The sequence below is a fragment of the Phyllopteryx taeniolatus genome, chromosome 4 (genome assembly GCF_024500385.1).
Source record: "Phyllopteryx taeniolatus isolate TA_2022b chromosome 4, UOR_Ptae_1.2, whole genome shotgun sequence".
Lineage (NCBI taxonomy): Eukaryota > Metazoa > Chordata > Actinopteri > Syngnathiformes > Syngnathidae > Phyllopteryx > Phyllopteryx taeniolatus.
Window position 1 is genome coordinate 15,276,886 of NC_084505.1, and position 25,953 is coordinate 15,302,838.

The 25,953-nt window shown below is 39.4% G+C and overlaps 3 protein-coding genes across 12 annotated transcripts; all 3 read right to left on the minus strand.

The window, feature by feature from the left end:
• Positions 1-790: 790 nt before the first annotated feature.
• Positions 791-9,188, minus strand: si:dkey-93h22.7 (platelet endothelial cell adhesion molecule). Of its 4 annotated transcripts, none has more exons than XR_009788060.1 (15): positions 9,118-9,188; positions 8,627-8,739; positions 8,521-8,547; positions 8,312-8,435; positions 8,066-8,232; positions 7,454-7,640; positions 7,256-7,359; positions 4,093-4,365; positions 3,703-4,008; positions 3,528-3,626; positions 3,406-3,433; positions 3,030-3,075; positions 2,849-2,914; positions 2,283-2,518; positions 791-1,828 (listed from the first exon to the last, which is right to left on the minus strand). XR_009788060.1 is itself a non-coding variant. In XM_061769853.1 (14 exons), exons 2-14 carry the CDS (start codon positions 8,658-8,660, stop codon positions 1,270-1,272), a joined length of 1,521 nt encoding a protein of 506 aa, XP_061625837.1. In that variant the 5' UTR covers positions 8,661-8,739; positions 9,118-9,188; the 3' UTR covers positions 791-1,269. The 4 variants fall into 4 exon arrangements, 2 of the variants coding, with proteins under 2 accessions (XP_061625837.1, XP_061625838.1); XR_009788059.1 differs by having other exon boundaries at positions 791-2,165; XM_061769853.1 differs by lacking the exon at positions 2,283-2,518 and having other exon boundaries at positions 791-1,329.
• LOC133476454 (uncharacterized) lies at positions 8,941-15,559 on the minus strand. Of its 2 annotated transcripts, none has more exons than XR_009788058.1 (10): positions 14,327-15,559; positions 12,545-12,823; positions 12,173-12,469; positions 11,599-11,871; positions 11,154-11,486; positions 9,948-10,001; positions 9,722-9,820; positions 9,582-9,610; positions 9,412-9,508; positions 8,941-9,199 (listed from the first exon to the last, which is right to left on the minus strand). XR_009788058.1 is itself a non-coding variant. In XM_061769851.1 (10 exons), the coding sequence occupies exons 1-10, from the start codon at positions 14,364-14,366 to the stop codon at positions 9,176-9,178; spliced, it is 1,521 nt and encodes a 506-aa protein (XP_061625835.1). In that variant the 5' UTR covers positions 14,367-15,559; the 3' UTR covers positions 8,948-9,175. The 2 variants fall into 2 exon arrangements, 1 of the variants encoding a protein (XP_061625835.1); XM_061769851.1 differs by having other exon boundaries at positions 8,948-9,199; positions 9,586-9,610.
• Positions 14,186-25,214, minus strand: tmc8 (transmembrane channel-like 8). 6 transcript variants are annotated; one of them, XM_061769847.1, is made up of 16 exons: positions 24,806-25,202; positions 24,417-24,639; positions 24,092-24,234; positions 23,102-23,236; positions 22,964-23,016; positions 22,741-22,880; positions 22,182-22,329; positions 19,875-20,048; positions 19,634-19,785; positions 19,478-19,547; positions 18,180-18,277; positions 17,902-18,088; positions 17,583-17,740; positions 17,344-17,499; positions 16,609-16,687; positions 14,186-15,703 (listed from the first exon to the last, which is right to left on the minus strand). In XM_061769847.1, the coding sequence occupies exons 1-16, from the start codon at positions 24,996-24,998 to the stop codon at positions 15,599-15,601; spliced, it is 2,214 nt and encodes a 737-aa protein (XP_061625831.1). In that variant the 5' UTR covers positions 24,999-25,202; the 3' UTR covers positions 14,186-15,598. The 6 variants fall into 6 exon arrangements, 5 of the variants coding, with proteins under 5 accessions (XP_061625831.1, XP_061625830.1, XP_061625833.1 ...); XM_061769846.1 differs by having other exon boundaries at positions 24,092-24,240; positions 24,806-25,201; XM_061769849.1 differs by lacking the exon at positions 24,417-24,639 and having other exon boundaries at positions 24,092-24,240; positions 24,806-25,061.
• Between the last annotated feature and the right edge of the window lie 739 nt (positions 25,215-25,953).

Here is a 25,953-nt window from a genome sequence, read left to right on the forward strand (position 1 = left end):
TTAATTAAACTTTTAAGTGTTTTTGTCATGTTTCCTACTTTATTATTAAGTAGTTAAAACCCAGGATGGAATTAGGACAATGTTTATTGGTAAATATAAAAAACACCAAAGGTGTTTTCTTTCTGTTTTCTTTTGCAGGAGTTTTCTTTTTCATGATTTTTCATGTGCTTATGTCAATTTGTGGTGTTACCACTGTACCTTACTGCCTTGTTTTTTTTTTCAAATTGTACACCTTGCCGTCATTTTCGGCCTCAAAATATAGCCACTCGGCATTCCTCTAACTCGCTGCCATTCTTCTGCTCCGTATCTCTGTGGATGCATCCATTGCGTGTTGGATTGTGGGAATGTCATATGGTCAGATGAAACCAAAATAGAACTTTTTGATAAAAACTCAACTTGTTGTTGAAGGAGAAAGAATGCTGAGTTGCATCCAAAGAACGCCACATCTACTGTGAAACATGGCGGTGGAAACATCATGCTTTGGGGCTGTTTTCTGCAAAGGGACCAGGACGACTGATCCATGTAAAGGAAAGAATTAATGGGGCCATGTATTGTGAGATTGGAGCGACAGCCCCAAAACAACATTGCTCTAGAGGAGATCTGCATGGAGGAATGGGCCAAAATACCAGCAACAGTGTGTGAAAACCTTGTGCAGACTTACAGAAACGTTTGACCTCTGCCATTGCCAACAAAGGGTATATAACAAAGTATTGAGATGAAGTTTTGTTATTGACCAAATGCTTATTTTCCACCATAATTTGCTAATAAATTCTTTAAAAATCAGACAATGTGATTTTTGGGATTTTCTTTTCTCATTTTGTGTCTTCATAGGTGACATATGATGAAAATCAGAGGCCTCTCTCATCTTTTTAAGTAGGAGAACTTGTACAATTGGTGACTGACTAAATACTTTTTTGCCCCACTGTACATACATGCATACCTATACCAATACATATATATCACAAATAAACACTTTACATAAATTATGTGTACACCCCCACATACACAATAGTTTTTTCCTATATACACAGTTAATGCTGTACATCTATACTGCCTGCCCTCCATACCCATACCCTGTGTGCAGCATATTTTTTATGAATTTTAAAAAATTGGTTAATGTTTGGGCATTGCTTTAATTCCTCACTCATACTGTTCCACAGTTTCACACCACAAACTGATCCATTTGACTGCGAAACAGATGCTCCCTTAAGTGACTATTTTGTTTTGTGGGGAAAAAGAAAAGGGGGACAAAAACAGCAGTTTGGTCCCTCAGGGCTCATCAGCTGGTTCAACAACAAACATCCCATCATCTTTAAAGGTTTCTGATACCTGACAACAACACACACTCAGTAAACAAAAGAGGCCACTTTGTTGGAGTAACTTCCTGGTGACATTTACAGTTGCAAATATACGATCCCTTTGAAATTACTGTACTGGATTTCTGTATAAATTGGTCGTAAAATGTCATCTGCTCTTCATGTAAGTTACAACATTAGACAAATACAATTTTCTTAAACTGATACATGACAAGACATTATATATGTTTTCACTGAACACAACATGTAAACATCGCAGCACAGGGTGAAAAAAATATGTGAGCCTTTCAATTTAATAACTGATTGAGCTTCATTTGGCAGCAATAACCATAAGGAAACATTTTCTATAGTTGCAGATTAGACCTGCACAATGGTCAGGAGGAATTTTGGACCATTCCTAGGTACAAAACTGTTTCAGTTTAGCAATATTCTTGGGATGTCTGGTGTGAATCGTTCTCTTGAGGGTTGAAATGTGGACTCTGACTGGGACGCTCCAGCAGACCCATTTTCTCCTGTAGAAGCAATTCAATTGTTAATATACTCCTGTACTTCGGCTGGTTTTCCTGTTGCACCACCCATCCTCTGTTGAACCTCAATTAACAGAGAGTTCTCCTGCTAAATGTCTTGATAAAGTTTTTTCCCATAGATGATAGCAATGCATTCAGGCTCTGAGGCAGCAAAACAGTCCCAAACCATGATGTTCCCACAATCCTACTCCACAATTGGGATGACGTTTTGATGTTGGTGTGCGGTGCATAGTGTTGCGTTCCTTCCAAACAACTCAACTTTAGTTTCAACTTTGCCAGTGGCGCCATGGAATATCCAGGTGCTCTTTTGCAAACGTCCGACCTGTAGCAATGTTTTTTTCAAACAGCAGTGGCTCATGTTGTCCTCCAATGACATTCATTCTCAATATTTTACTGATCATAGATTTGTCAAAAGACATGTTAGCCAGACGTTCTTTACCTCATTGAGAATTCTGCACTTTCTTCTTGCAGTCATGTTTACAGGGCGGCCACTGCTAGGGAGAGTAGCAGTGCTGAACTATCTTCATTCGGAGACAGTCTCTGTTATCGTGGACATCAAGGCTTTTAAAGATACTTTTGGAACCATTTTCAGCTTCATGCCAGTTAACAATACTTCATTTGTGGGTCTTATGGGAGTTCTTTTATGCGAGGCATGGTTCACATCGGGCAATGCTCCTTGAGAGTAGAAAATAAAAACATGTGTTAATCTGTGTTTTTTTTTTACTGGGCAGCTTTAACCAACACCTTTTGGGTCGCTGACACTTGGCTCCTTTTAGCTCTTGAAGAAGGCACTAGCCTAAGGGTTCACATACTTTTTTTTTTTTACCCTCCACTGACATTGTTTACACGGTGTGTGCGATTAAAAACATGAAAACATAATTGTTTGTGCAGCATTTATTTGTCCAGTTTTGTGATTTAAGTTAGATGACATATGACCAATTTACGGGTAAATCCTTGTAATATCAAAAGGTTCATACTTGTTCTTGCAACTGTATGTGAGCTTACCCAATCTAATTCATCACATCTGGCTGACCTCACCACATCATCATCCTCGTGATACTCTGAAATTTCCTGCAAGCGTAGATTCACATATTCGTTTGAGCAATGCCATTCTCGATATTTGATGTGATCAGCCTATATGCAGAATTGAGTTTTTTAACTACAGAGATCCCGAAATCTGACAAACCAGCTCATCCTCGTCTGCAGCAAATGTCTCCATCTCCTGACTCACACTAAGAAATAAACATAACAACATTATTATAGCATTTCTTCAGAACAGTTTGAACTTTCAGATGATTGGCTAGTGCTTGTTATTTTTGTTGTTGTGTTTAAATTCTGGACTATATTTTATTAATTCAGAACCCAGAAGCTCTAAAGAAGACTCTTATCTGAATGCTTGCCAGACTAAGGTTCTTCATAGATCAGCAGCAACTTTATTGCTGAAAATTAATTTATGACAGATTAAGAGCTCTGGAAGTCCCTTTGGTTTTAAATGTGCCCTATAAATACAGTTGGATTGGACAACAATTGTGTTTAAAAAAAAATATAGAACCGTAACTCACAGGGAATTTTCTCCACTCTTTCTTGTCCCTGAAAGAAGAGTTAACATCATTATACTTGACTCTACAATGAAGAGAAACCAGAGCAAACAAAAACAAACATCTGTGGCTAATTGTGGACTTACTAAACACTCCATCGAAACAACAGGCAGAGACCAGGAGAACCAAGAAAGTGAAGCATCCAAAAACAACAGCCACCACAGAAACAGGGAGACGATTGACCACTGTGTGGGGACAGCCGGAGGGAAATAAAATACATTCAATTCAATCCAAACAGAAGCAGGACTGGAATGACATTACCCTTTTCGTCTATATATTGTTTTTTGCTGCTGATGGCAGTGGTGTTGTCAAAGATGTCAGACACTTCACAATGGTACGTCCCTGCACTGCTCCTCCCTACAGACAGCAGGAGGATGGACTGGTCTGGTGGCTGATTGACCGTGTAGTAAAAGCTTCCTCGACCTTGGAGAAGAGTTTGGTTGAGGAACCACTGGTACCGTGGATGAGATCCCTTCGTCGCCTTGCAGTAGAATCTCTGGCCAATTACAGCATAGTTTTTTCCAATTTCATAGTCATAGTGCATCATCACTGGCCCACTAACACTTACTGTTGTTGATGAAAGACAAATAGAGAGACATTAAAATTGGTTGATCTCGCAATATTGGCAGCACTTTGGAAAAACAAACCTACCAACTTGTAAGGGCAACCACTGACTGAACGCATCCTCATTGCCATTATTGGCTTGGCACCGGAGGCATCCTAGCTGTGTGCTCAAAACAAATGGAACCTTGAAGGTTGCTTTTGTCTCATTAACTGTCATACTGAAAGCCAATTCTGTCCTGTTGTGGAGGGAAAAGGTGATGGGCAGTGTCCCCCTGGTGGACTGGCAGGTGACCACAGCAAAATAGTTGTAGGAATCCTCCTTTAGCACCTTGAAGGAAATGTCAGGGTTTGACACCATGTCTGAGGAAATAAACATGTTGAAATAGGGTTTGTCAAGCTTCAGTCAAACGAAATCCAGTTCAGCAACATATCGAAAAAAATGTACTACAATGATCCATCTAACAATGGTATCCGGGCTCCCACTAGTGGTAAACAAAATAATCACTGAATAAACAGTGCATAATATGATGGCTTAAAGATTTACATTTTTTTTTAAATTCACTACAGTACATTTAAGTGCAGTTCAGTTATATTTAACTTACAATACATTTGTATTTAATGTTTTAGATTTTTTTTTGTTTCTTTTCAAACATTTATTTAGGTACGATTACCTTTATGTGCAATACATTTTACATGAATCAATATATAAGTACATTTAAAATATATATATATATATATATTTAAGTCCACTGTTAATGTTCAAACAGTGTGTATAATGTTACAGTGACTTACAATAATATAAAAGGTGCCATGTTTTACCAAACCAACTTTTTCTGGTATCTGGGACGTAATATTCTATGGTGCCTCAGTAAACATGTGAAATATGAATTAAAATCATGAGTTCCAGACCTTTTTCTGCCAAGAGGCCTGAAATCAGGTCATTAGAATTTCTCGAGGTTCTCTACATCACTAGCGAAGATCTCCGCCTACCTCTCCTGAGCCAGCGCTGTCAACATAACAAACACGTGTGCTCTCACAAGTGCGTCTTCTACACGGAGGCAGCCAATCAGTGGAAAGGGGGCGGTCTCACCCAAATTTGGACAAAGTGGATACACAACTGGCTCAAACAGAAGTAGCTGTCAAAGGGGCCTTTTCTGGACACTTGTATGACAAAAAAAAGGAAATTGACACTTTTATACTAAATCCATGTTAGAGGGTTACTCTATGGAGGTCTAAGGAGGCAAAATAAGGGACCTTTAAATATACTTTTAGTAATAAAATCTGTCTCGCTTTTGACTAAAACTTGGGCTTACTACAATACTACACTACTGCTTTAATTATCATGGTATGTTGTAAGTAAAAAGTATTTTTGAGGTGGCATTTGTGTACAAAATGTCAGAACCACTGGTTGCCAGCCTGGAGTTTGCATGTTCTCCCCGTGCGTGCGTGGGTTTTCTCTGGGTACTCCGGTTTCCTCCCACATCCCAAAAACATGTGTGGTAGGTTACTTGAAGACTCTAAATTGCCCGTTGGTGTGAATGTGTGTGCGCATGGTTGTTTGTTTCTATGTGCCCTGCGATTGGCTGGCGACCAGTTCAGGGTGTACCCTGCCTCTTGCCCGAAGATAGCTGGGATAGGCTCCGTGACAATAAGGAAGAGATTGGCAGAAATGGCATCCATGGCAGAGTCCCAAGGTGAAAACCAATGCTGATTTAAAAACAAAAAAAAGAAAAAAGCAACAACATAAAGACTTTTGGGAAAATAAAATAACAAGACGAAAGTTCAACTTTTTGGAAGGTGTGTCTCGTTACAGCTAGCATGAATGTAATAGCATTTCGGGGAAAAGAACATCACATCAACAATGTCCTGTTTGACCATTCGGGACATGTATGACTTGAAATGATTGATGGAACCATGAATTCTGGTCTTCACCAGAAAATCCTGAAGGAGAACATGCATGGTAGGTTAATTGACAACTCTAAATTGCCTTATGTGTGAGTGTGAGTGCGAATGGTTGTTTGTTTGTATGTGCCCTGCGATTGGCTGGCAACCAGTTCAGGGTGTACCCCGCCTCCTGCCCGATGATAGCTGGGATAGGCTCCAGCACGCCCGCGACCCTAGTGAGGAGAAGCGGCTCGGAAAATGGATCGGTGGATGGATGGAGAATTTTTAGCCATCAGTTTTTGAGTTCAAGTTGAAGCATACTTGGGGTGTGCAGCAGCATAACGATCCAAAACACAACAGCAAGTCAACTTCTGAAGGGTTTAACAAAAAAGCAAAATGAAGATTTTGGAGTGGCCTAGTCAAAGTGCAGACTTGAATCCAATTGAAATACTGTTGCACGACCTTATAAAGGGCGTTCATGCTTGAAACCCCTCCAGTAATGCTGAATTAAAAGAATTCTGCAAGGAAGAGTGAGCCAAAATATCACCACTGAGATGTATGTGAAAGACTCATTGTTGTTGCTGCTGAGGGGGGCCCAAACAGTTATTAGGTTTGATGGGCAATTACTTTTTCACACAGCATAACAACCCGTTGTTATGCTAGTTATTGCGGCACATACAGGAAGCCCGCTAACCTGTTTTCCAGGTTTGATCGCGTGACGTTATAGCGGATTGCTGTTGCAAACCTCACCCTGTCATTTGTATTGTGGTGAATGACAATGCCATGTTATACAAAACAGTCAAGACAACCAGATGCTCTTCTATTTGTTCCTGGCAACAGCGCAAACGAGCATCGTTTTAATTACTTTTTCCACACAGGGCCAGGTAGCTTTGAATAGTATCTTTTCCATAATAAATAAAATGACCATTTAAAAACGACATTTTATGTTTACTTGGGTTATCTTTGTCTGTTATTTACATTTTTTGATGAGCTCAAACAAAGTGGGGAAACAATGGGGGAAAAAAATAAGAATTTGAGAATGGGGCAAATACTTTTTCACGGTACTGTTGGCAACTGTCAATGTACCCTTCAGCAAGACACTGACACCCCCACATCTCCCTAATACAAGAGGTGCAGCACAGTTTTCGTGCCCCTTCACTCTGATATCTCTCCTTACAAACGTTTTGGTTTGGTTCTCTGGGTGGTGTGCAACACAAAATACTCATCAGAGTGTAAGTTGAATTTTCCCCTTGAGGGATTTTTAACAGTAAAATAAATGTTAAAAAATTAATTGTATTACAATTCTAATTTTTTTCCCCCTCTAAAAATAAAAACTTATATACATTGAATGACAATTGAATTTAACCTTTGACTGTGATTTCCACTTCTGAGCTGTTTGATGTGAAGACTCTTGTGTCATAGTGGTTTGTAGCAACACACATGTATGAGCCGCTGTCGGCAGAGGTGGTTCTGTGGGTGACACACATCATTTCTGAATTCAGTTTTTTTTTTTCCAGACATGTTCGTCTCAGACAAAGATTTTCGACATTGGGAAATCGCTTACCTGTAGATGAAAAGCTGGTTATTTGTAGCATAGTGGAGTTGTGATTGTGAGAAAGGCTGACCATTTACTAGCCACTTGTAAGAAACATGAGTTCCAGCTGTAAGAGTACACTGCAGCTCCAGTGTCGTCCCCTCAAAAAACTCATCTGAACCGGATTGAATGATGACCTCTGCACCTGCAACTGGCTCTGCAGAAGAGATGCAGTAAAAGACTGACAACATGGCCTGGATCATATGAGCTGTCATTTACATTCCTGGAATGTCCAGTTAGAGTGGGTTACAGGTGAACATATTTATGAGCTTGTGCATATGATCTATGGTCTGGATATAATTGACTTCTATGAAAAGTAATGTTGGTGTTTTATAAACAGTAATTAGATACAAAGTTTGAGTTATAACCTTATCTTGCATTGCCCGCCTTTGTAATCCACAACCTAACCATAGGACCAGAACAAGCAAAACAAATGGCAACATGGGCCATAAGACTGTGACTTTTGACAACTCAAAATTTTTCCTCTAGTTCAGGGGTTGGTTCAGTATTGCGCATGGGCCACTGTTCTTTAATATTTTAATTTAACTTAATCTTTAACATTTCCCTTGTAGAACCACTCACCAATGACCTTGAGGTTGTGCGTATAGCTGACAGTGGGCTCCACTTGAGAATAGTTCAGTGCTCTGGCCACACACTCCAGGTCGCCCTCATGAAAAGTTCTGATAAGAATGGGGAACGAGGCAACATTGGAAATGTCGAACCCCAGCAACTTGTTGCGATTTCCCTCCCTGGGAAAACAAACTTGAGGGATTTATATGAGAGAAAACATTTAAGCACTTTTTTTTTTTTAAATCATAAAACACCCACTTGAACAACTCCAGCAGGATAGTTGCATTCTTTGGGTAAATCAACAGTTGACAATTAAAGTCAGCAACGTCATTCACTAAAGCCACTGAAGGGCCAAACAACTCTGGCTGTCCCAATGTCCTACCTAATAAAAGATGTGTTTAGAATCTCCATAATACACAAAAAAGCATATCAAATACAACCACTTTTGTGATGAAGCATTCACTTACTGTCTCCTTTGCTGCAGTAGTATGACGCTAAGAAGCACAAGACACGCGTTTAAAAAAGTTTCAAGTACAATGAGTGCTGCAGTGCACTTTGAATTATTATCCTTACCCAAAAGCATGCCCACAGGAAGGTATGGAAACATTCTTGAAGAATATATTGAGGAAAATCTCTTTTATGCTGTTTTGTAATAATATAGCATGAGGCATGAGTTCTGACAGTTTCTGAAGAAGACACACACACGTACACACACACACACGCAATTCGTTGAAACGTGCAAATAACTGATAACATGACGATACATCTCCCTCCCACAGCCGCCCACTCTGTCACAGTTACAGGATGAACAAATTATTTTATACTGTGATGCTGTTATTTCATAGTCCTTCAACATACTGTACATAAATAACAGTGAAAAACTATTTATCTTTGCTGAATTGAAAAAAAAAACAAAAATTTTTTTTTACAATTTATTTGTCAGAGATTCTTAGTGTGCAGTAATATTGCTCTTTTATATTCGTCTATAAAGGATTGCTTTAATGTTCTCATAAGCAATATTGGTGAACAGAAAAATGTGTGACTACAATAACATCATAACTGACCACAGAAAATGACAGTTACAATAAGAAGGAATTGAAGAGTCAGATGAAAGGTGCGCTATCATCTATCAGCCATCTCCAAAATCTAGAACAACAAAAAGAAAAAATGTCACGATGTTGGCTTGTTGCTGAGCTACTGAAGAGCATTTCAATTGAAATATATTTCCATTCAAACCAGAAAAATAAATAAATCATTTTTATAAAATTCCGGAGCCATAGTCAATGAATTTTACTCTGCACAACTAACTACTGTTGATTTTTTGAAAATGTCATTGCAGTTTTACTTTCTTATGTTACCTGAGTGTTTATACTGCCGCCTGATACGCATGTATCAGCCTGCTTGCCCTCCAAGTGGAAGATAGGTATAGACAAAGGCAGTTCATCGGAAGTGGCACTGGAAGGAAGACTCTTTAACAAACTGCATTTTTTTGGACATATAATACATGTAGCAAAGTATGCATACTCACTCACTTTGGTGCTGAACTGGGGTGAAGACCTGAGTAAGATTGGTGGAGAAATCCACATTAACTTCTGGAGCCATGAAAATTCCGCCTCACTTCTACGCATGCACGCACGCACACACACACACACACACACATATACACACCTTTTTGGTTGTCAATCATCATGTACACACAGTAGCTGCTGACTGCCAAAGTTAGGAGGAGAAAGGAGCAGAATATTATGGCAATGATCTCCGTGGTCACTTGTGGAATAGAAAGAAATAGGAAAGTTATTGTATTTGGACATATGTAAAGCATCCATTAATCCATTCATTTTCCACAACGACAGCATTTAAATCATTTTTCTGGATAAGAGTATGAGCTTTTTACTTGGTGATGTTTCAGGAGAAGCTGTTTCTCGGGGTGTGTTGTCAAGCATCAAGTCTGGTGAAGAATTGAAATGCATAATCAAAAAAAGGAGTGCACAAATATTAGATAAAAGGATATCGAATGTGCTTTACAGCTTTTAAAGGTATAATTTGGCATTTTTAAATACAATTCATAGTTTGAGAAACACAGTATAAAGTAATTTGCTGTCTTGTGCCATTCAGTAAAATCGAAGTGTACTTGGTATTCAGACTAGATACGGCAGACCTTCAAATCTCATGCTCTATCATTTAACATTTGTAGAGAATTGTCAATTTATTGTTTTATTTAGTCATTGTTGCGCAGTACTGTGCAGAAGCCTTAGGCCAAACATCAGATGTTTTGTTTGAGCAATGCTATAATGACCATATAGACCATAAACTTTACAACTTGAATGGCAGTCGATACAATGCGCACCTCTGCCTTTGCATTTCTGTCCTGTCCTTGTACTCAGTACAATACAGTCTGACAACATCAATAATAAAATAAGAACAAGTGCTGCATATGCACTCGTCGCAGTATCTGTCACCGTATTTGTCCTCACAGTTAACGATAAATACACATTGGATTGTGTTTATGTTTACTATTAGCAACGGTATTTGAATGACAGCTAAAATTAATAAAATACATTTCTCTGCCGCTTATCCTCATTAGGGTCGTGCGTGAGCTTGACTTTGGGTGAGAGGTAGGGTACATCCTGGACTGGTCACCAGCCAATCTCAGGGCATGGAGCAATGGGCAAACAACCATTCACACTCAAATTCACACCTATTGACAATTTAGAGTCTTGAATTAATCTGACATGAATGTTTTTGGAATGTGAGAGAAAGCCAAAGAAACCGGAGAAACTCCAGACGAGCACGGGTAGAATGTTACTAGAATGTTACTTAAAGACATTGCCTGTACAATTAATAAAGAGTTCATGATGGTGACACTTTGACCTGGAACAAATTATTTCTACTTATTACGTAAACACATCAGCCAGTTTGCCAGAATTGTGATCAACATTAAAGGTTCCTCTATAAATGCTATATACAGAAGTCATATGGTAAACTACATAGCATAGGCTATACTTGCTTTATTTAATTAAAACATTTAGCTACATATACAGTAGTCCTACAAAGAGCAGATATCAATCTGCATACTGTACTGTAGTGTTGATCTTTTCACCTTTGACTTGGATTAGGACAGCTCCGCTATCCAGCCAGGCACCAGAGTCGTCATATCTGTCCCTGGCCCTGCATCGGTAATACCCCGCCTCCTCGGGGTCCACCTTGGCCAGAATAAGAGTACGTCTCCAGTCCAGCAAGGCATAGTGAGGCCGGATATGCCGAAGATAGGAATCCATTTGTGTCTCAGAAGGAAGAGTGGACTCATTCAAAAGCCAAGAGAATAAAGGAAAAGACCCTCGACTGACATGACATGTCAGTCTGGCCGCAGCCAGTTTGGAGTCCGATCTGTAGAGATATTCAACTTCAACGTTTACGTCACCTCCAACTGGGACTAGACAAGCAGAGAAGAATGATAATAATAATTGAATTGTTAATAATAATAATAAATAAAAAAAAAACTGAATGAGCAATAAGGATAGTCCCTTCTCATGAGTAGCTCATACCCAATTCCAGTGTCAGAGGTTCACTCAGCAGCTCCTGCACCTCATTTTTCACCAAACACCGAGCCACGCCCATATCCAGCCCGGGCACCACAGCTACACTGAACCAGGCACTGACAGAGTCAAAAGCTATAACCGAGGTCACCACTTTATCATCCACTGAAAGAGAGAAGTTGACCGGAGGAGTTCCTCTGGACGCCCAGCAGGTCACGTTACCACGGTATCTCGTTCCCTCTTTGAAGATGGAAAGCGAGATCTCGGGTTTCAAAAGATGGACTAAAGTATGAATGAGGACAGAAGAAAATGGGGTTTCTCCCTTTATGTGTTGTGTAGTTGAGATGAACAACACAGCACATCACAAACATAATAAGGTTTTCAGGTCACTTCCATTGGCTATCGTTCGGTCTCGGGTCACATTGAGATTCGACCCCCTGCTCTCAGAACTGTGAGGCCGAGATGGTGAGATGCTAACCACCACTAACCACGCCATTGTGATGCCCTCGTGTGGATGTATGAAGGCAAAATCATAAAAATTGTGACTGAACATACAGTAACTATTTTCATTCATAATCTATACCTTTGATTGCCACCTTGACGTCTGAGCTGCTGGAAAACCTTTGGTCGTCCCGCAACCTGGACCATGCCATACATCCATAATACCCAGCGTGCTGTGGAGTCGCCCTTTCCATCACAAGCTTATTCCCGGTGATGTGTAGCTGAGGAGAGGTAGCAGAGGTAACCTGCATCCTGTTGAAAAACCAGGTGTAGGAGAGGTGGGAGCCCTTTGCAACGTCGCAGCTCAAAACCATTCTGGAACCCTCGTATAGGACTGCAGGAAAGGGGTCAGAGTTCACCCTGGTATTTGATGCTGGAGCTGCAAATGAGATACAGTGCTAGATAATTAGTGTTCACACCAAGCTAAATGAGCATCTTTCAGCTTGATACTCACTAACTACACTCAGTCTGATGCTGTTGCTCAGTCTTGTGCGTCCCTCGGTCTTTGCTTCACAACGGTACGACCCTTCTGATCTCACAGTGACCTTCAGTAAAAAGGAGGCAGACTGGTTGTCTTGGAGATGTGTTCTCACGCTTATCAGGAGACCGTCCCTTCTCAGTTCATATGTGACTGGTGGAGAGAAGTCGGGCGCAATACATTGCATAACCACTCGTGAACCAAGGTACGCCATGTCAGGACCATTGAGTAGCAGGTGAGAAGCTATGGATCCACCTGAGGAAATCCATGACATACACTGCAACCAGTTACTCACATGAAACTGTTGGTAGAAGTGGGACTGGGCATAATATTGCAATGATTAATTAGGCATGATACTGTATTTGAATTAATATCTATATTACACCTTAACAGTATGGCAAGACAAAAAATACAAGTAGACCAAGCTCCTTAACTAAAAGTATAATGGTCCAGGATGTGGTAAACGTATGTAGAACATTTTAACATATTGATCATCACTGAAAACTAAAATGATATTAGTCCTTGGATACATTTTTATTAAGTGTGGCAAAGTCTGTTTTCCGTATAATTTTGCATTTTCGGCACAGGATCTTCATGAAATATATTTTGGTTGTTTGGTTTTTGTTGTAATTTTTAGTTTTTGTTTTTCTGCTTGTGCACATGTTGGTTCTCTCTGTTTAGTTCAATGATATCAATCTCAAACAAATTACCATATTTTCTTCCTATTGGAAAAGACAGTTGTTCTACCCTATTAAGCAAGTCATAGTTTTCATTTAGTTTGGGAAAACTCATCTTTCCGCTGATGAATTGCACGGAATAGTCCAATGACTCGCAAAAGGAATGCAAACACTGGATATTTCAATTGAACTTAATCGTATTGTTAAAAAAAAATGGTTTGCCTTTAAGAGAAAATGGGTTGGTTCCCATTCATGTGTAAAGAGATATTTTCTCTGCGATTGGCTGGCGGCCAGTTCAGGGTGTACCCCGCCTCTCGCGCGAAGATAGCTGGGATAGGCTCCAGCACGCCCACGATCCTAGTGAGGATAAGCGGCACGGAAGATGAATGAATGAAAGATATTTTCTGTCAAGCCAATGAATGGTACTAAGAGTGCAGCTGTTAAACTGGTATGAAAAAAAAAGAACAAACAAAAAAAAAAGCAACAACATGCATTCCACCGCAGAATACAGAAAATACCATTGAAATTGTGACTGCCTAAACTGATGGTGTAGCCATCATCATCCCATGACCTCAACCCTGTTTGGAACCTTTGGAGCGTCCTTAAATAGAAGAGCTATGATGGTGGACTACAGTAGACCTCCAGACAGCAACTAATTATTGAATCATTATATCAAATGCAGGCAGAAACTATCCATTAATTTACAAGCTCAATAGATGACAGAGGTGTTAATGTGAAAAAAGAGCCCCTCGCATGTTAATATATAATTTGATCGGCAAATATGTGTATTGGCAAAAAATAGTTTTTTTAAGTTACAAAAAAAGATTTCTATGTAATGCAAAAAAATAAGATTTTTTTTCCTCAACCTATGCATGTATATTTTTTGGAAAGTGTTTGGCATGATAATTTGGAACATGGTATTTTATCTTCGAAGCCAATATAATTATTTAGTATCAAACTTTGTTTATTCATTAAAAAATTGCATTGATTTTTGGGAATGTGAACTAAAACAGTATACAGCAAAATAATTTCATAGTAAATTTCATTTAAAAAAAATCAATATATTGTTTCTCTCACTCACCCAGAAGTGGCAACAAAAAAAGTGTGTGTAAATTCCTCATAACACAGCTTCAAATGTACCACTACGTGTTTTCTGTCTACGTGTACATGCGTGAATTCTCCTGCTGTTACACACATGTTAGAAAAAGATAACAATTTAGACGTCATCTTTGACTTCACAGATGGCTTTAACGCTCAGTACTTTGAATATTAACAAGGGATACAAAAACATACACAAGCATATGAAATGTTCTCTCGTTAACAAAACGTAAAAATAAATTACCGTAATTTTTATAATGCGCATTTTTTACCCCCCCAAAAATTGTCCCAAGTCAATAGTGTGCATTATACATATAGATATAGGAGAGAATGAAAAAGACTTTCACATTTTATAAATGTATGTCGCCATCTAGAGGTTATGAAAAAGCTGGACACTTTCATTCCACGATGCCACCGCCCCCTAGAGGTTATGAAACAGTTGTACACTTTCATTCTAGTATGCCACCTAGAGGTTATGAAAAAGGTGTAGCCTACACTTTCATTCCAATATGACAGGGGTACATATGACTCCATATATGTACAATTGTGCTCATAAGTTTACATACCCAGGCAGAATTTGTGAAACATTGTTTTTATTTTTTTAAATACGACAGATAACTGAACAACAACCATCATTTCTTAATGGTTATGTTTTGTTAAATGATAATGCTTTTCTGAAATGCTTGACAGTTTAATTTGAATCCCATTAAAATAAAATTCAATGTGTTTCGTCTGGTCCTTCATGTTTTCTTAAAAGAATTGTACACATCTTACAAATTCTGCCTGGGTAATCAAACATATAAGCACAACTCATTTTCTCATTTACTAAATAAAAGTAGGGCTGTGAATTTCAAAATAAGAGCAAGTAAATAAAAGTATTATAAAGTATTATGTGTTCTAATAAAGTGCCTAACTTCAGAATAATTCTTTGAAAAAAACTAACAAAATACAGATAATACTTCATGTTTTGATCATATGGGTAGAAGCGAAATCATGCATTGTAAAAATGCAAGATACATAGGTTGGAAGGTTTTCCAGAATTTTGAGGTTAACTTTGGGGGTGCGCATTATACACAAGAAATTACGGTGGTATAATTACAATTAATACAGGAGAACCATGCAATAAAAAAGGGCATTACATTTGTTTTTACATTCAATTGATCAGGAACACATCGAGAGTATTATGTAATACTCAAATGCGGTGTGGGTAAGTGAAATGTTTTAGCTTCAGTGGGAGGAAAGGCTAATGGTCCTGTCATGTGGATTGAGAGGGCATTCTTCTAGCATGCACAGAGGAGATGTTTTTATGTCGGAGCATTGTAGCATGCTTTTTCACCAGGAAACGCTTATCTGAACTGCTCTGTGAAGGCAAAGAAAAACATACAGTATATTAATTAATGAAGTAAATAAAGGCTGTTGCAGTTTATAAAAATATACAGTACCGTGCAAAGGTCTTACTGCACCTCTGACATTGTTGCTTTAATTGCGTTTTTTTCACAGCAGTCATTTTTGAGACAGCAAATAGTAGGAAAGATTGACATTTTGGGTTCCATTCCATTTAGACAGGTTCCTGCAGCTTTACTTTGGTGTTTCCTTAGAATTGTTGTCTTTGTTTTTGGTAATAACTAAGTTTGCAATGCACCAACGAATTCTGCTGTGCATTTGACCGCATGTTACAGTATACTACAATAACTACAGTACAATGTTACCCCGCAGATTCGGGGTTCGCCATTCGCAAATTCACCTACTCAGATTTTTAGGGAACCTGTTGGCTGTTTTTGTGCTCAGGCTAAAGCTATGTCTAATATGAAAGTATTGCTTTGGTGCCATCTTGTGGCATCTCGATGCCTAAGAGCTATGTTGAAATGAGAGGAGGAGCTTCATTTAGTCATGCCATAGCCCAGTTTAATACAAAAGTAGTGCTTTGCCACCATCTTGGTTTATTTATGGGCAATTATAAACAAATTAGTAGTGGACTTTCGCCACGAAGAGAGATTAGCAGGGAATACTGTATTTCCAGTCTGTCCAATTCTATCCAACTTCACAGCAAATTTGAAACAACACGGTGATTTTACAATCAATCAAAGAAATACGGTAAGAACACATTGATAAAAGTAAAAAGAGACAACAAAAGAACTGAAGACAAAATGTGTTTCACATTAACACAATGAGAAATATTCATGCAGCATCATTGTAGCATTTTTAAAACAATAAATGTACTTTTGCACAATACTGTACTGTCTTTCAACTATTGACATGACTTACCATAACCAGCATATCTTTCAATCTCTCAATAGTCTTTTGATTGGCTCGTCCTCGTGACACATAGGAGGTTAAGATAATACTGAGGAGACAGAATGTTGCAATTCGCTTTCAGGCACTGCCAGAAAATCTGATAAAATAACTGGATGATTTAATTGATGATAATTGATGATAATAACTTCGTGTTTACAATTGTGAACATGGTGTATTACACACATTTTGGGACATGAGTCTCTCAATATATTATACTTTTCAGTCTACAGCTTGTAGGTTATAATGTATACCAGTAATTATTTTTTATTTGTATAAATCTATGTATATATATTTTGAGTGTCAGAATGTATTTCTCATTCTTCTCTAATGTACAGTTGTCATATTCCGCTTCATTTCATGCTCAATGCAAAGTTATAAGAAATATCCCATGGTGGAGTATAATTTTGGGCACATTTAATGTTTAATTCAACTTAGCTTTTATACATCATGTTTCTTAAAAATTTGCTATAAATTCACTTTGAAGATGTAAGCATGTGTCTATTATATTTACGTTTTTTAAGGAGTTGACATACAAACATTTATTCACTTTCCATCATTAGGTTTCAAATTACAACATCTTGGAAGTTAACCAGCATCACAGAAGCAATTGTGTTACTTGTATACAGCAGTTTTGCTTTTCAGCATTTAAACAAGTAGACCACATGTGCAGAGCCGAGGCCCGTGATTGTGGTTGAATCTACTTACATCTCAGCAAGTATGAGTGGCAGTGCAAAGGCCTTGGACGTCATGTAGCGGATAATGGTTTTTGCCAGGCTTGGAAGACTTTCCACACACACTCCCGTCACATTCAACACACTTTGTCCATTCCCAAATGGGCCACAGGGGGAATATTGAAAGAATCTGCCACACCGAGGAACACATCATGAAATTGATCATTGAAGTACAAATGTAAGATTGAGTCTTTTGCAGTGAACAAAAAGTACATTTCAGCGTCCAGTGGGGTTTGTTGCTGCAAGAGGGTGAAGCCCAGGGTGGTGGCAGCCATGACAAGGCCTAGCAGCAACATGAAGTGGAATAAAACGGAGGAGTTGGAGGCTCGAAACAGCCTCTGTTCTGCCACACAGCACCGCAAGACTGTGAACTGACAATGTGAAGATATGAACATTCATCCTAAATATAACTGAACCGTCACCATATTGTTTCTACATTGTCATTTTCTTATGTTTCTAAAATGATTGGATTAACAATGGCATGTGTTGTATAAAAGGCATTGAGATGACATGATGAGTCATTTTAGCTAACCTTCTTGATGTAGAACGTAGCTGTCAGCGTGATAGTTCCTATCAGGGGCAGCAGCGGGCAGAAGTAGACACCCACCCAGGACACCGTTTGACCGTAGACCAGATCCAGCACATTGAAGGGAACCAAGAAGTGTTGCTTCCCTAATAACCTGGCTAGTAATGATGAGCGGAACTTCTCCTGCACCAGCCTGATTTTCGATAAAGAGAATGCAGGGATTACCCAAATTGCTTGGTACAATTTATCTTTACCTTCAAAACGGAATGATCAAATAAACCCACTTCCTGGGGTAGTTCACGAGGAAGGCATTGCAGACAGTGGCAAGGAAGTTAAAGATACAGAGCTTGTACAACTCGCTTCCAAATTGATTCTCCGTGCACTATGGGACAGAAAGAACAATGTTTAAGGTGTAATGGTTTTTTCATATTAATACATAATGGTGTGTTATACGGAAAATGACGGGGCTCCAAACACCTTGGTAGGCTCAAAAGCATAAGCGAACTAAGCATCTGCTTCGGACCCAAATACCACTAGGGGTTGGGGGGTGGCTGGGTGCAAAAGCAAATAATAGTCAACAAATCCTGGAGTAGTACTTTTGATCTTTTTGCCACCTTGTTTCATCAGGTACAGTACCTTTGTTCACTCACATCATTTAAGTATTTACTTGTGATTTTATCCATTTATTTTCCATACTGCTTATCCTCACTACGGTCGCAGGTGTGCTGGCACCTATCTCAGCTGACTCTGTGCGAAAGGCGGGGTACACCCTGAACTGGTTGGTAGCCTATCACGGGGCACATATAGACAAAGAAAGCAGAGTAGCTGGAGAAAACCCACACAGGCACGGGGACAACATGCAATCTCCACACAGGGGAGACTGGATTTGAACCCGGGTCCTCAGAACTGTGAGGCAGATGTGCTAACCTGTCGCCCACCGTTCCACCTTGTCATCTTGTATTTAATTCAATACCCTATTTAGTGCATTTTATATTACTTATATACAGTATCTAAGGGATTGAAGTTGTTCTTGCTGTTGCAGTTTTTCATGCTGAGTACTCAATATTCTTCTTCTTTCTCTTATGCCTTGTCCCACTCACCATTGCTCTGGACTGTTGACCCCAAGTATGTAAAGTCCTCCACCCTTGCTATCTCTTCTCCCTGCTGCCTCACTCTTCCCCCGCCACCCCTGTCATTCATGTACATATATTCTGTCTTACTTCAGCTAATCTTCATTCCTCTACTTCCTTCTCCTCTCCTCTGTTCCTCCACATGGTCCCTGCTTTCACTGCCGATCACAATGTCATCTGCGAACATCATGGTCCTCAGGAAAAAACGCAAACTCCACACAGGCGAGGCCGGAATGGAACCCGCTTCCTCAGAACTGTGAGGCAGATGTCCTCCTTGCCGCCAGACTCACATTGTCAGCAAAGAAAAAGAAGAAAAAAAAAAAGACTACTTTTGTCCAGCTTTGCCGAGTGCATCAGCGTCATGATGGTCGGGGACAATCGTCTCCACTGAGCAAAGTGACTGAGCAAAAGCACTGGTTCATAAATTGCCATGAGAGTAAAACCCATCTTACTTGCTCATGTGTTGTTGTGAAGACAAAAAATAAGTAGATCCCCAGCGAGGCGAGCTTCAAAAAGATGCTCCTAAAGAAAGACAATGTGAGTTCAGCTGTGTGCATGTACAAGAGGATTTCCTTATATTATAATACAGTACATGCTGTCCTTCTTACCTCACCAGTGTGATATTGACCTGCATGGTGAAAGAGTAGTCTTCAAAACTCGAAATCTTTCGGAAGATGTGAGGGAGGAAAAGGTTGACAAAGGTGATGGTGATCGGTGGGAGGTACTGGAGGAGCAGAATAACCAACCAGTAGTGATTGCTCTAGAGAACACAAGATTTGGGGGTGTCACAAAGAGAAGGCTTTTCACCAAGAAATCAAATCTTATATAGCATTTAACATGAACTCCTACTATCTTTCTGATAGACTGTGATTTTTCGGTAGCAAAGTAGATGAGGTAAAACGCTCCACCCAGCAGAGACAAAACGAGCAGGTTGAAAGTGATCCGGAGCAGGTGGAGACGCACCCACTGCCACATTGTCCTCCGTGCTTCATACTGGGAAAAACGCTGCTCCTCCAAGTATAGCTGAGAAGATAAAGAATGCGTGTGCCATATTCAACCCCCAAATTTCATTTTCGCACCCTTAATACTATTGATTGTAGTAATTAGATTATTATTACAGTGATATCTTGGCTTAATTTTAATTTGTGCCACTCAATTTACTTATACATCAAATAAATACATCATTTAAATGAATTAAAATTCCATTAATCAGTCCCCCCGCCCCTCCCCCAAAAAATTTCACGTTTTTAATCAAGAAAAATATCACAGCATTGTATAAAAACATAAAAGAGAATGTCAACAAATAAACTGCGTTCATAAAGTGTAATTACTGTAGGTTGGCAAAAGCTGGAAGTCACAACAACAATTGTGCGCCTGAGCTGTGTACCTTTAAGGGGTGTGGACTAGTGGGGGATCTTAGGAACACCGTTTGTATTTGTGTTGTGGACTGTTTGATTTAATTGAATCATCATTTGAGTACAGTTTTTGAAATTTTATTTTACTGAATAGATACCAGCTCCGCTGTGACCATAATGAGGATAAGTGGCATAAAAAATGGATGGATGGATTGATATTTAAGTGGAGTGTTAAGGTTCAAGCTGCAAAATGTTATAGTAGCTTACAATAATATTATACATACCTTTTAGGAATAAAACAGCTGTCTCATTTTCTATGAAAACCCAGCCTTACTACGCTGCTGTATTTTAATGTTGCTCATTATTGAGGTAGGGGACTTGGAGAACAAAGTACCTTTTAAGGTGGTACTTCATGTAAAAAGTTTAAGAACCCCTGTCCTATAACTTGTGTCGCTTCAGGAACTGCCTACCTTACCAGTTTCTGAAATCTGTATGAGCCCAGCCACCAGTACAGAGACCTTTGAGGGTCAAAAAAAGGGTTGCCCCAGTGCAAGTGTAAAAGTTGATATAGAATCAACATGCAAACAAGTGACATTAACACAGCCAGGTATGTAATATTGACTCCCTTGTGAGTCTTTGCCATGGGGTTCAACAAATAACAGCTCCAGCTTAAAACAGGTCTCGCAAATTCACGCATTTACTGTTCTTTTTTTTGTTATTTTGTGAAACCTATTTGCCATTATTCACCAAAAATCTCACCTATTGACTGTTTTTTTGTGCTCAGGTCAAAGCAATAAATACAATACTTTGGCTCCAGGAACTCTGTGAAAGGGAATTAATGACCTTTAGTTTGACAACAATCGTGTTTTGACACCATCATTTGGCATCTTGGTGCTAAGGAACTATGTTGAAGTGAGCTGACAGTTTCATTTTGACAAAAATACATCTTATTCATCTCATTTACAGGCAATTATAAACCGTTTTTATCATGTATAAGAATTAATTACTCACAGATTTCACTACTCGCTCCAGGTCTCAGTCCCTTTCTCCCCTGAATAGTGGGGGTTCTCTGTATTATTATAAAATCTGTGATATTTGTTTCGGAACTATTGTTGGACCGGCGTTCCTGCCACAGAATTGCTGTTCAAGTTCATCCCACTGAGGTTAGAGATATCGGGTGCTTCTATTACACTAAACCTTCCTGGACCGAGTTTCCCATCCATCCATTTGCTGTACCACCGGGATTTGAACCCCAGTTCTCAGAACTGTGAGGCAGATGAGCTAACCAGTCATTCACCGTGTCGCCGGACCAAATTTTGTTTAATGTAAATATATGAAAATGTTGAATGAAGAATTCTAATTATTTGACAGTTGAAGATTCGTTTTAAAATGTTACGACCCAACTTTAAAATTGGGCGGCACGGTAGATGACTGCCGATTTATTAGCACATCTGCCTCACAGTTCTGAAGACCCGGGTTCAAATCCGGCCTTGCCTGTGTGGAGTTTGCATGTTCTCCCCGTGCCTGTGTGGGTTTTCTCTGGGTACTCCAGTTTCCTCCCACATTCCAAAAACATGCATGGTAGGTTAATTGAAGACTCTAAATTGCCCGTAGGTGTTAATGTGAGTGTGCATGGTTGTTTGTTTATAATATATGTGCCCTGCAATTGGCTGGCAACCAGTTCAGGGTGTACCGCACCTCTCGCCCCAAGTCAGCTGAGATAGGCGCCAGCACACCCGCGACGCTAGTGAGGAAAAGCGGTTCGGAAAATGGAAATGAAACTTTAAATATATCCATTCACCTTGAGATCATTCCTCAGGAAGCTGCGTTTGAGCGTGGCTGCATCAGCATCTTGGATGGTGAAATCCCAGCCACAAAAGATCTTATAGCTCACATTCATCCTGGAACGCTTTCCCAGCATCCACGTGTGCTTGTAGCCAACTGTTGTTCTAGTCGTCATTGATAAAAAGAAAACTCAACAGCGGTTAAGATGCAGGGGACGATACTTTGTGAACAATTACTGTAAGTTGAGACAGAATAGCATTTATAGTTCATATTAATGCATTGCTTTCAGTATCTTAGCTAATTTTAGGCACAATTACAAACTAAGGTGATAATGAAAATAAACAATAACAACTTGTATCACATTGCATTGCGGCATATCTTGGAATCATTTAACACAGTCAAATTATCAATGACACTCATGTTAGCACAACTTGACAGGTGTTCATCAATATTGAATGCTAAAGTACTGCTGTTGTTCCAAGGTCACAATTGCCAAAAGTAAAAACAATGATACCAATTACATGCCACCGAATCAAAATTATTCTGACACTGTGATTATTTATTGGACCACTGACCTACGGATCTCTATGATGACACTGAGGAGGAGGATAGCCAGTATTCCACTGAAGTACAGCATTGGGGTATTCAAGCAAGGATAATTGAGTGAACCACGTGTATAGAAACCATAAAACACTGGAGAACGATCCAGGTAGCCCTGAGTAGATGAAAGAGTTACAGCAAAAAACAAGAGAAAAATAACCTAAAACATAGCATGCACACAAACACAAAGAACATTACCGATCCCAGAAAGAAATCCAGAACTGAGTCATTGCCTCCAAACTTCAGTGGCTCTGTGAATTCACACACAACAATGCTTTGTCAATTTAAGTCAGTTGCGGTTTATTTCCTGTCATATTACTCTTTCTGCTGACTCACCAGTTTTGTTGCCTCTACCATAAAATGTTGTAGGCCCCAGAATAAAAGCCCATATTAGAGCACAGTGGATTAGATTCAAGTATACCAGATATCGAAGGAATACAAAATAGGCATTCACGCCCACACCAAACCGGCCTGAAACAGATCAGTCAATGTGAAGTTTATTGAATTACTTAATATCACATATTATCATCATCTTACATATTATATACCGTCTGAACCAGTGGAGGAAACTCAGGGTAAGCAAGGCCTTCTCTACCATTAAAACCACTAACCTACATTTGCAACCTAAATTATAATATGTTCCATGAAATTGTATTAATTTATTCACAACACTGTACTCTCTTCGTTTCAAAGCGTTTCTCTTGGCTGCACTGCTTCCAGTACTGTACATGGATGTTGGGGTTTTTGTCCAATCAGATTTCAAACCTCTATGTGTTGCCATGTCAAACTAATCTGCTCAGGGCCTTCAGAATCAGTAGTGCTGGCTGATTAACTTAAACTACATTAGCTATGAGACGATTTCTTTACCCAATTAGATTCCAATTTCATCCTCACACGGCCAGCAAGCTGGCCCTCGATGAGATCAGCATTTTACCATCCTCTGATTGGTTGGTTAGAGAAAGCCAACTTTGCCAAGCAAAAGATATATGTAGTGATCTGCGCACATTAATACATTTAATAATCAGCATATTTGGTAAGTAGGATGTATTTTATTTAATGTATTTAATAATCAGCATCTTTGGTAAGTGGGATGTATTTTATTTACAATTTTTAGGTTTTTGTTATGTTTCTTGATAAATATTGACTGAACTGTGTGGCACAATCGTATGCTGTTATATTGTGTTTTAGTATGGTATTGATGGTTTTTATTATTGGGTTTTAATAGTGGTTGTAAGTTAAGAGGTGGTTCAAGTCTGGGAAGTTCCCACTGAAGGCCCAGGTACCAAATGGACCGCCCGTCACTGGTTTGAATAATCTGGTTTATACCTTCAATGACATGTAGTGTGTGCTGCCATGGTAACAGTCCTGAAATAGCTCCTCCCAACTTAGACCACACCCTCTTGGTGTTGGTACTCTGGCTCTGCCTCCACGACTCCAAGAAGCCAATGTTGCTGGTTTGCATCTTCTTTCTGTTCCTATGAAAAATCCCAAGAGTTGAAAAGAAAATATGGAATTTAAAGACTTATTGAGCAGTGGAGTAAAAAACAAAACAAAAACAAAAACACGATAACCAACAATGCAAATTTGCAGTGCAAAGTGAAGAAATAAAATAATGAGAAGCATGCTGCCTCATGTGTGATCAGCCGGCCACCTGGCATGTCTTTTTCCTTGAATGCACATGGTAAGACTCCTGAGTGGCTGTGTAGAAATTTTGTCTCTCGGTCCTCTGGACAAGTGTCCAAGCTCCTCATCAACCTCTGAAGCATCCTGTCTGCTCTGCTCAGGCCAGAAAAACTGGATGCTAGGCAGCTGGTCGAATATCTCTGTATGATAATACTCGCAGGAGTCTGACGACAAGGTGGAACAACCGCTTTCTCTTGGAGGCAAAATAACATCAAGAAAATCAATTAAATGAGAGAGTGAGAATTTTGCGTTGGCTTTTTAAAATGTTTTAATCCAAGAGTCTGGGGAAAAGAATCCTATAGTCTCCCACACAGATAACAGATGTACAGATACATTTGGAATATAATGTTGGATTACCTGATAAGAGTCTTGTAAAGTTGACATTATTCTCCATTTTATCCCACTGAATGAGCTCCTCAATTAAAAAAAACTTGGTCACAAAATTATTTACACAGAAAACATTTTCTTCTGAGCAGCCACCTTGCCATAATAAAGTTAGTTCCGCAGTCTCAGTCACAATATCCTGTTTTAGACATTGCTGGTGAGTCATATTCACAGTTCCTTAGTGGCTGATCTAGAGCAAGCATGACTCTTCAAAGTCCCGTTAGAGCAGCTCACACTCTAGTGGGTGGAACAGATGTCAGATCTGCCATCATCTGGAAGGAGAACTACACCCCAACTTGACGGGTGACAGGAAATCTAATGACAGGATGACAAACAGTGCAATCTGGTTCCACCTGCAGAGTTCTTATCACTTCTTATAATTTACTGTTTAATCAACATATACAGCGGCTGAAATAAGTATTTAACATGTCACCATATTTCTCACTAAATATATTTCCAAAAGTGCTATTGGCATGAAATTTTCACCAGATGTTGGGAACAACCCAAGTAATCCATACATACAAAGAAACTAGGACAAATCAGATCAGAAATTAAGTTGTCTGTAATAATGTGTAATGACACAGGCAAAAAGTACCATGTCATTGGTTACAGGCGCATGTCTAAGCTTCTAAATGTTCCAGTGAGCACAGTTAGAGCCATAATACGCAAGTGGAAACCCAGTCATACCAGCATAGATTTGCCTCGATAAGGTGCTCCTCGCAAGATTTCTGACAGAGGAGTGCAGAATCAGAAGCGTTGTCCAAGAGCCAAGGACCACCTTTGGAGAGCGTCAAAAAGACCTGGAATTAGCAGGCACTGCTGTCACAAAGAAAACTGAGTAATGCACTCCGCCGCCATGGCCTGTATGCACGCTCACCACGCAAGACCACCCCATTGCTGGAAGAAAATCATGTCAAAGCTTGTTCAAGGTTTGGTGAACAACATTTAGACAAGCCAGTTAAATACTGGGATAATAGTCTGTTCTGTTGAGAGCAAAATTTGACTTTTGGATGCCATAAAGCACACCACGTTTGGAAGAAAAATGGCACTGCACATCACCCTAAAAACACCACACCAACAATGAAGTTCGGAGGTGGGAACATGATGGTGTGGGGCTGCTT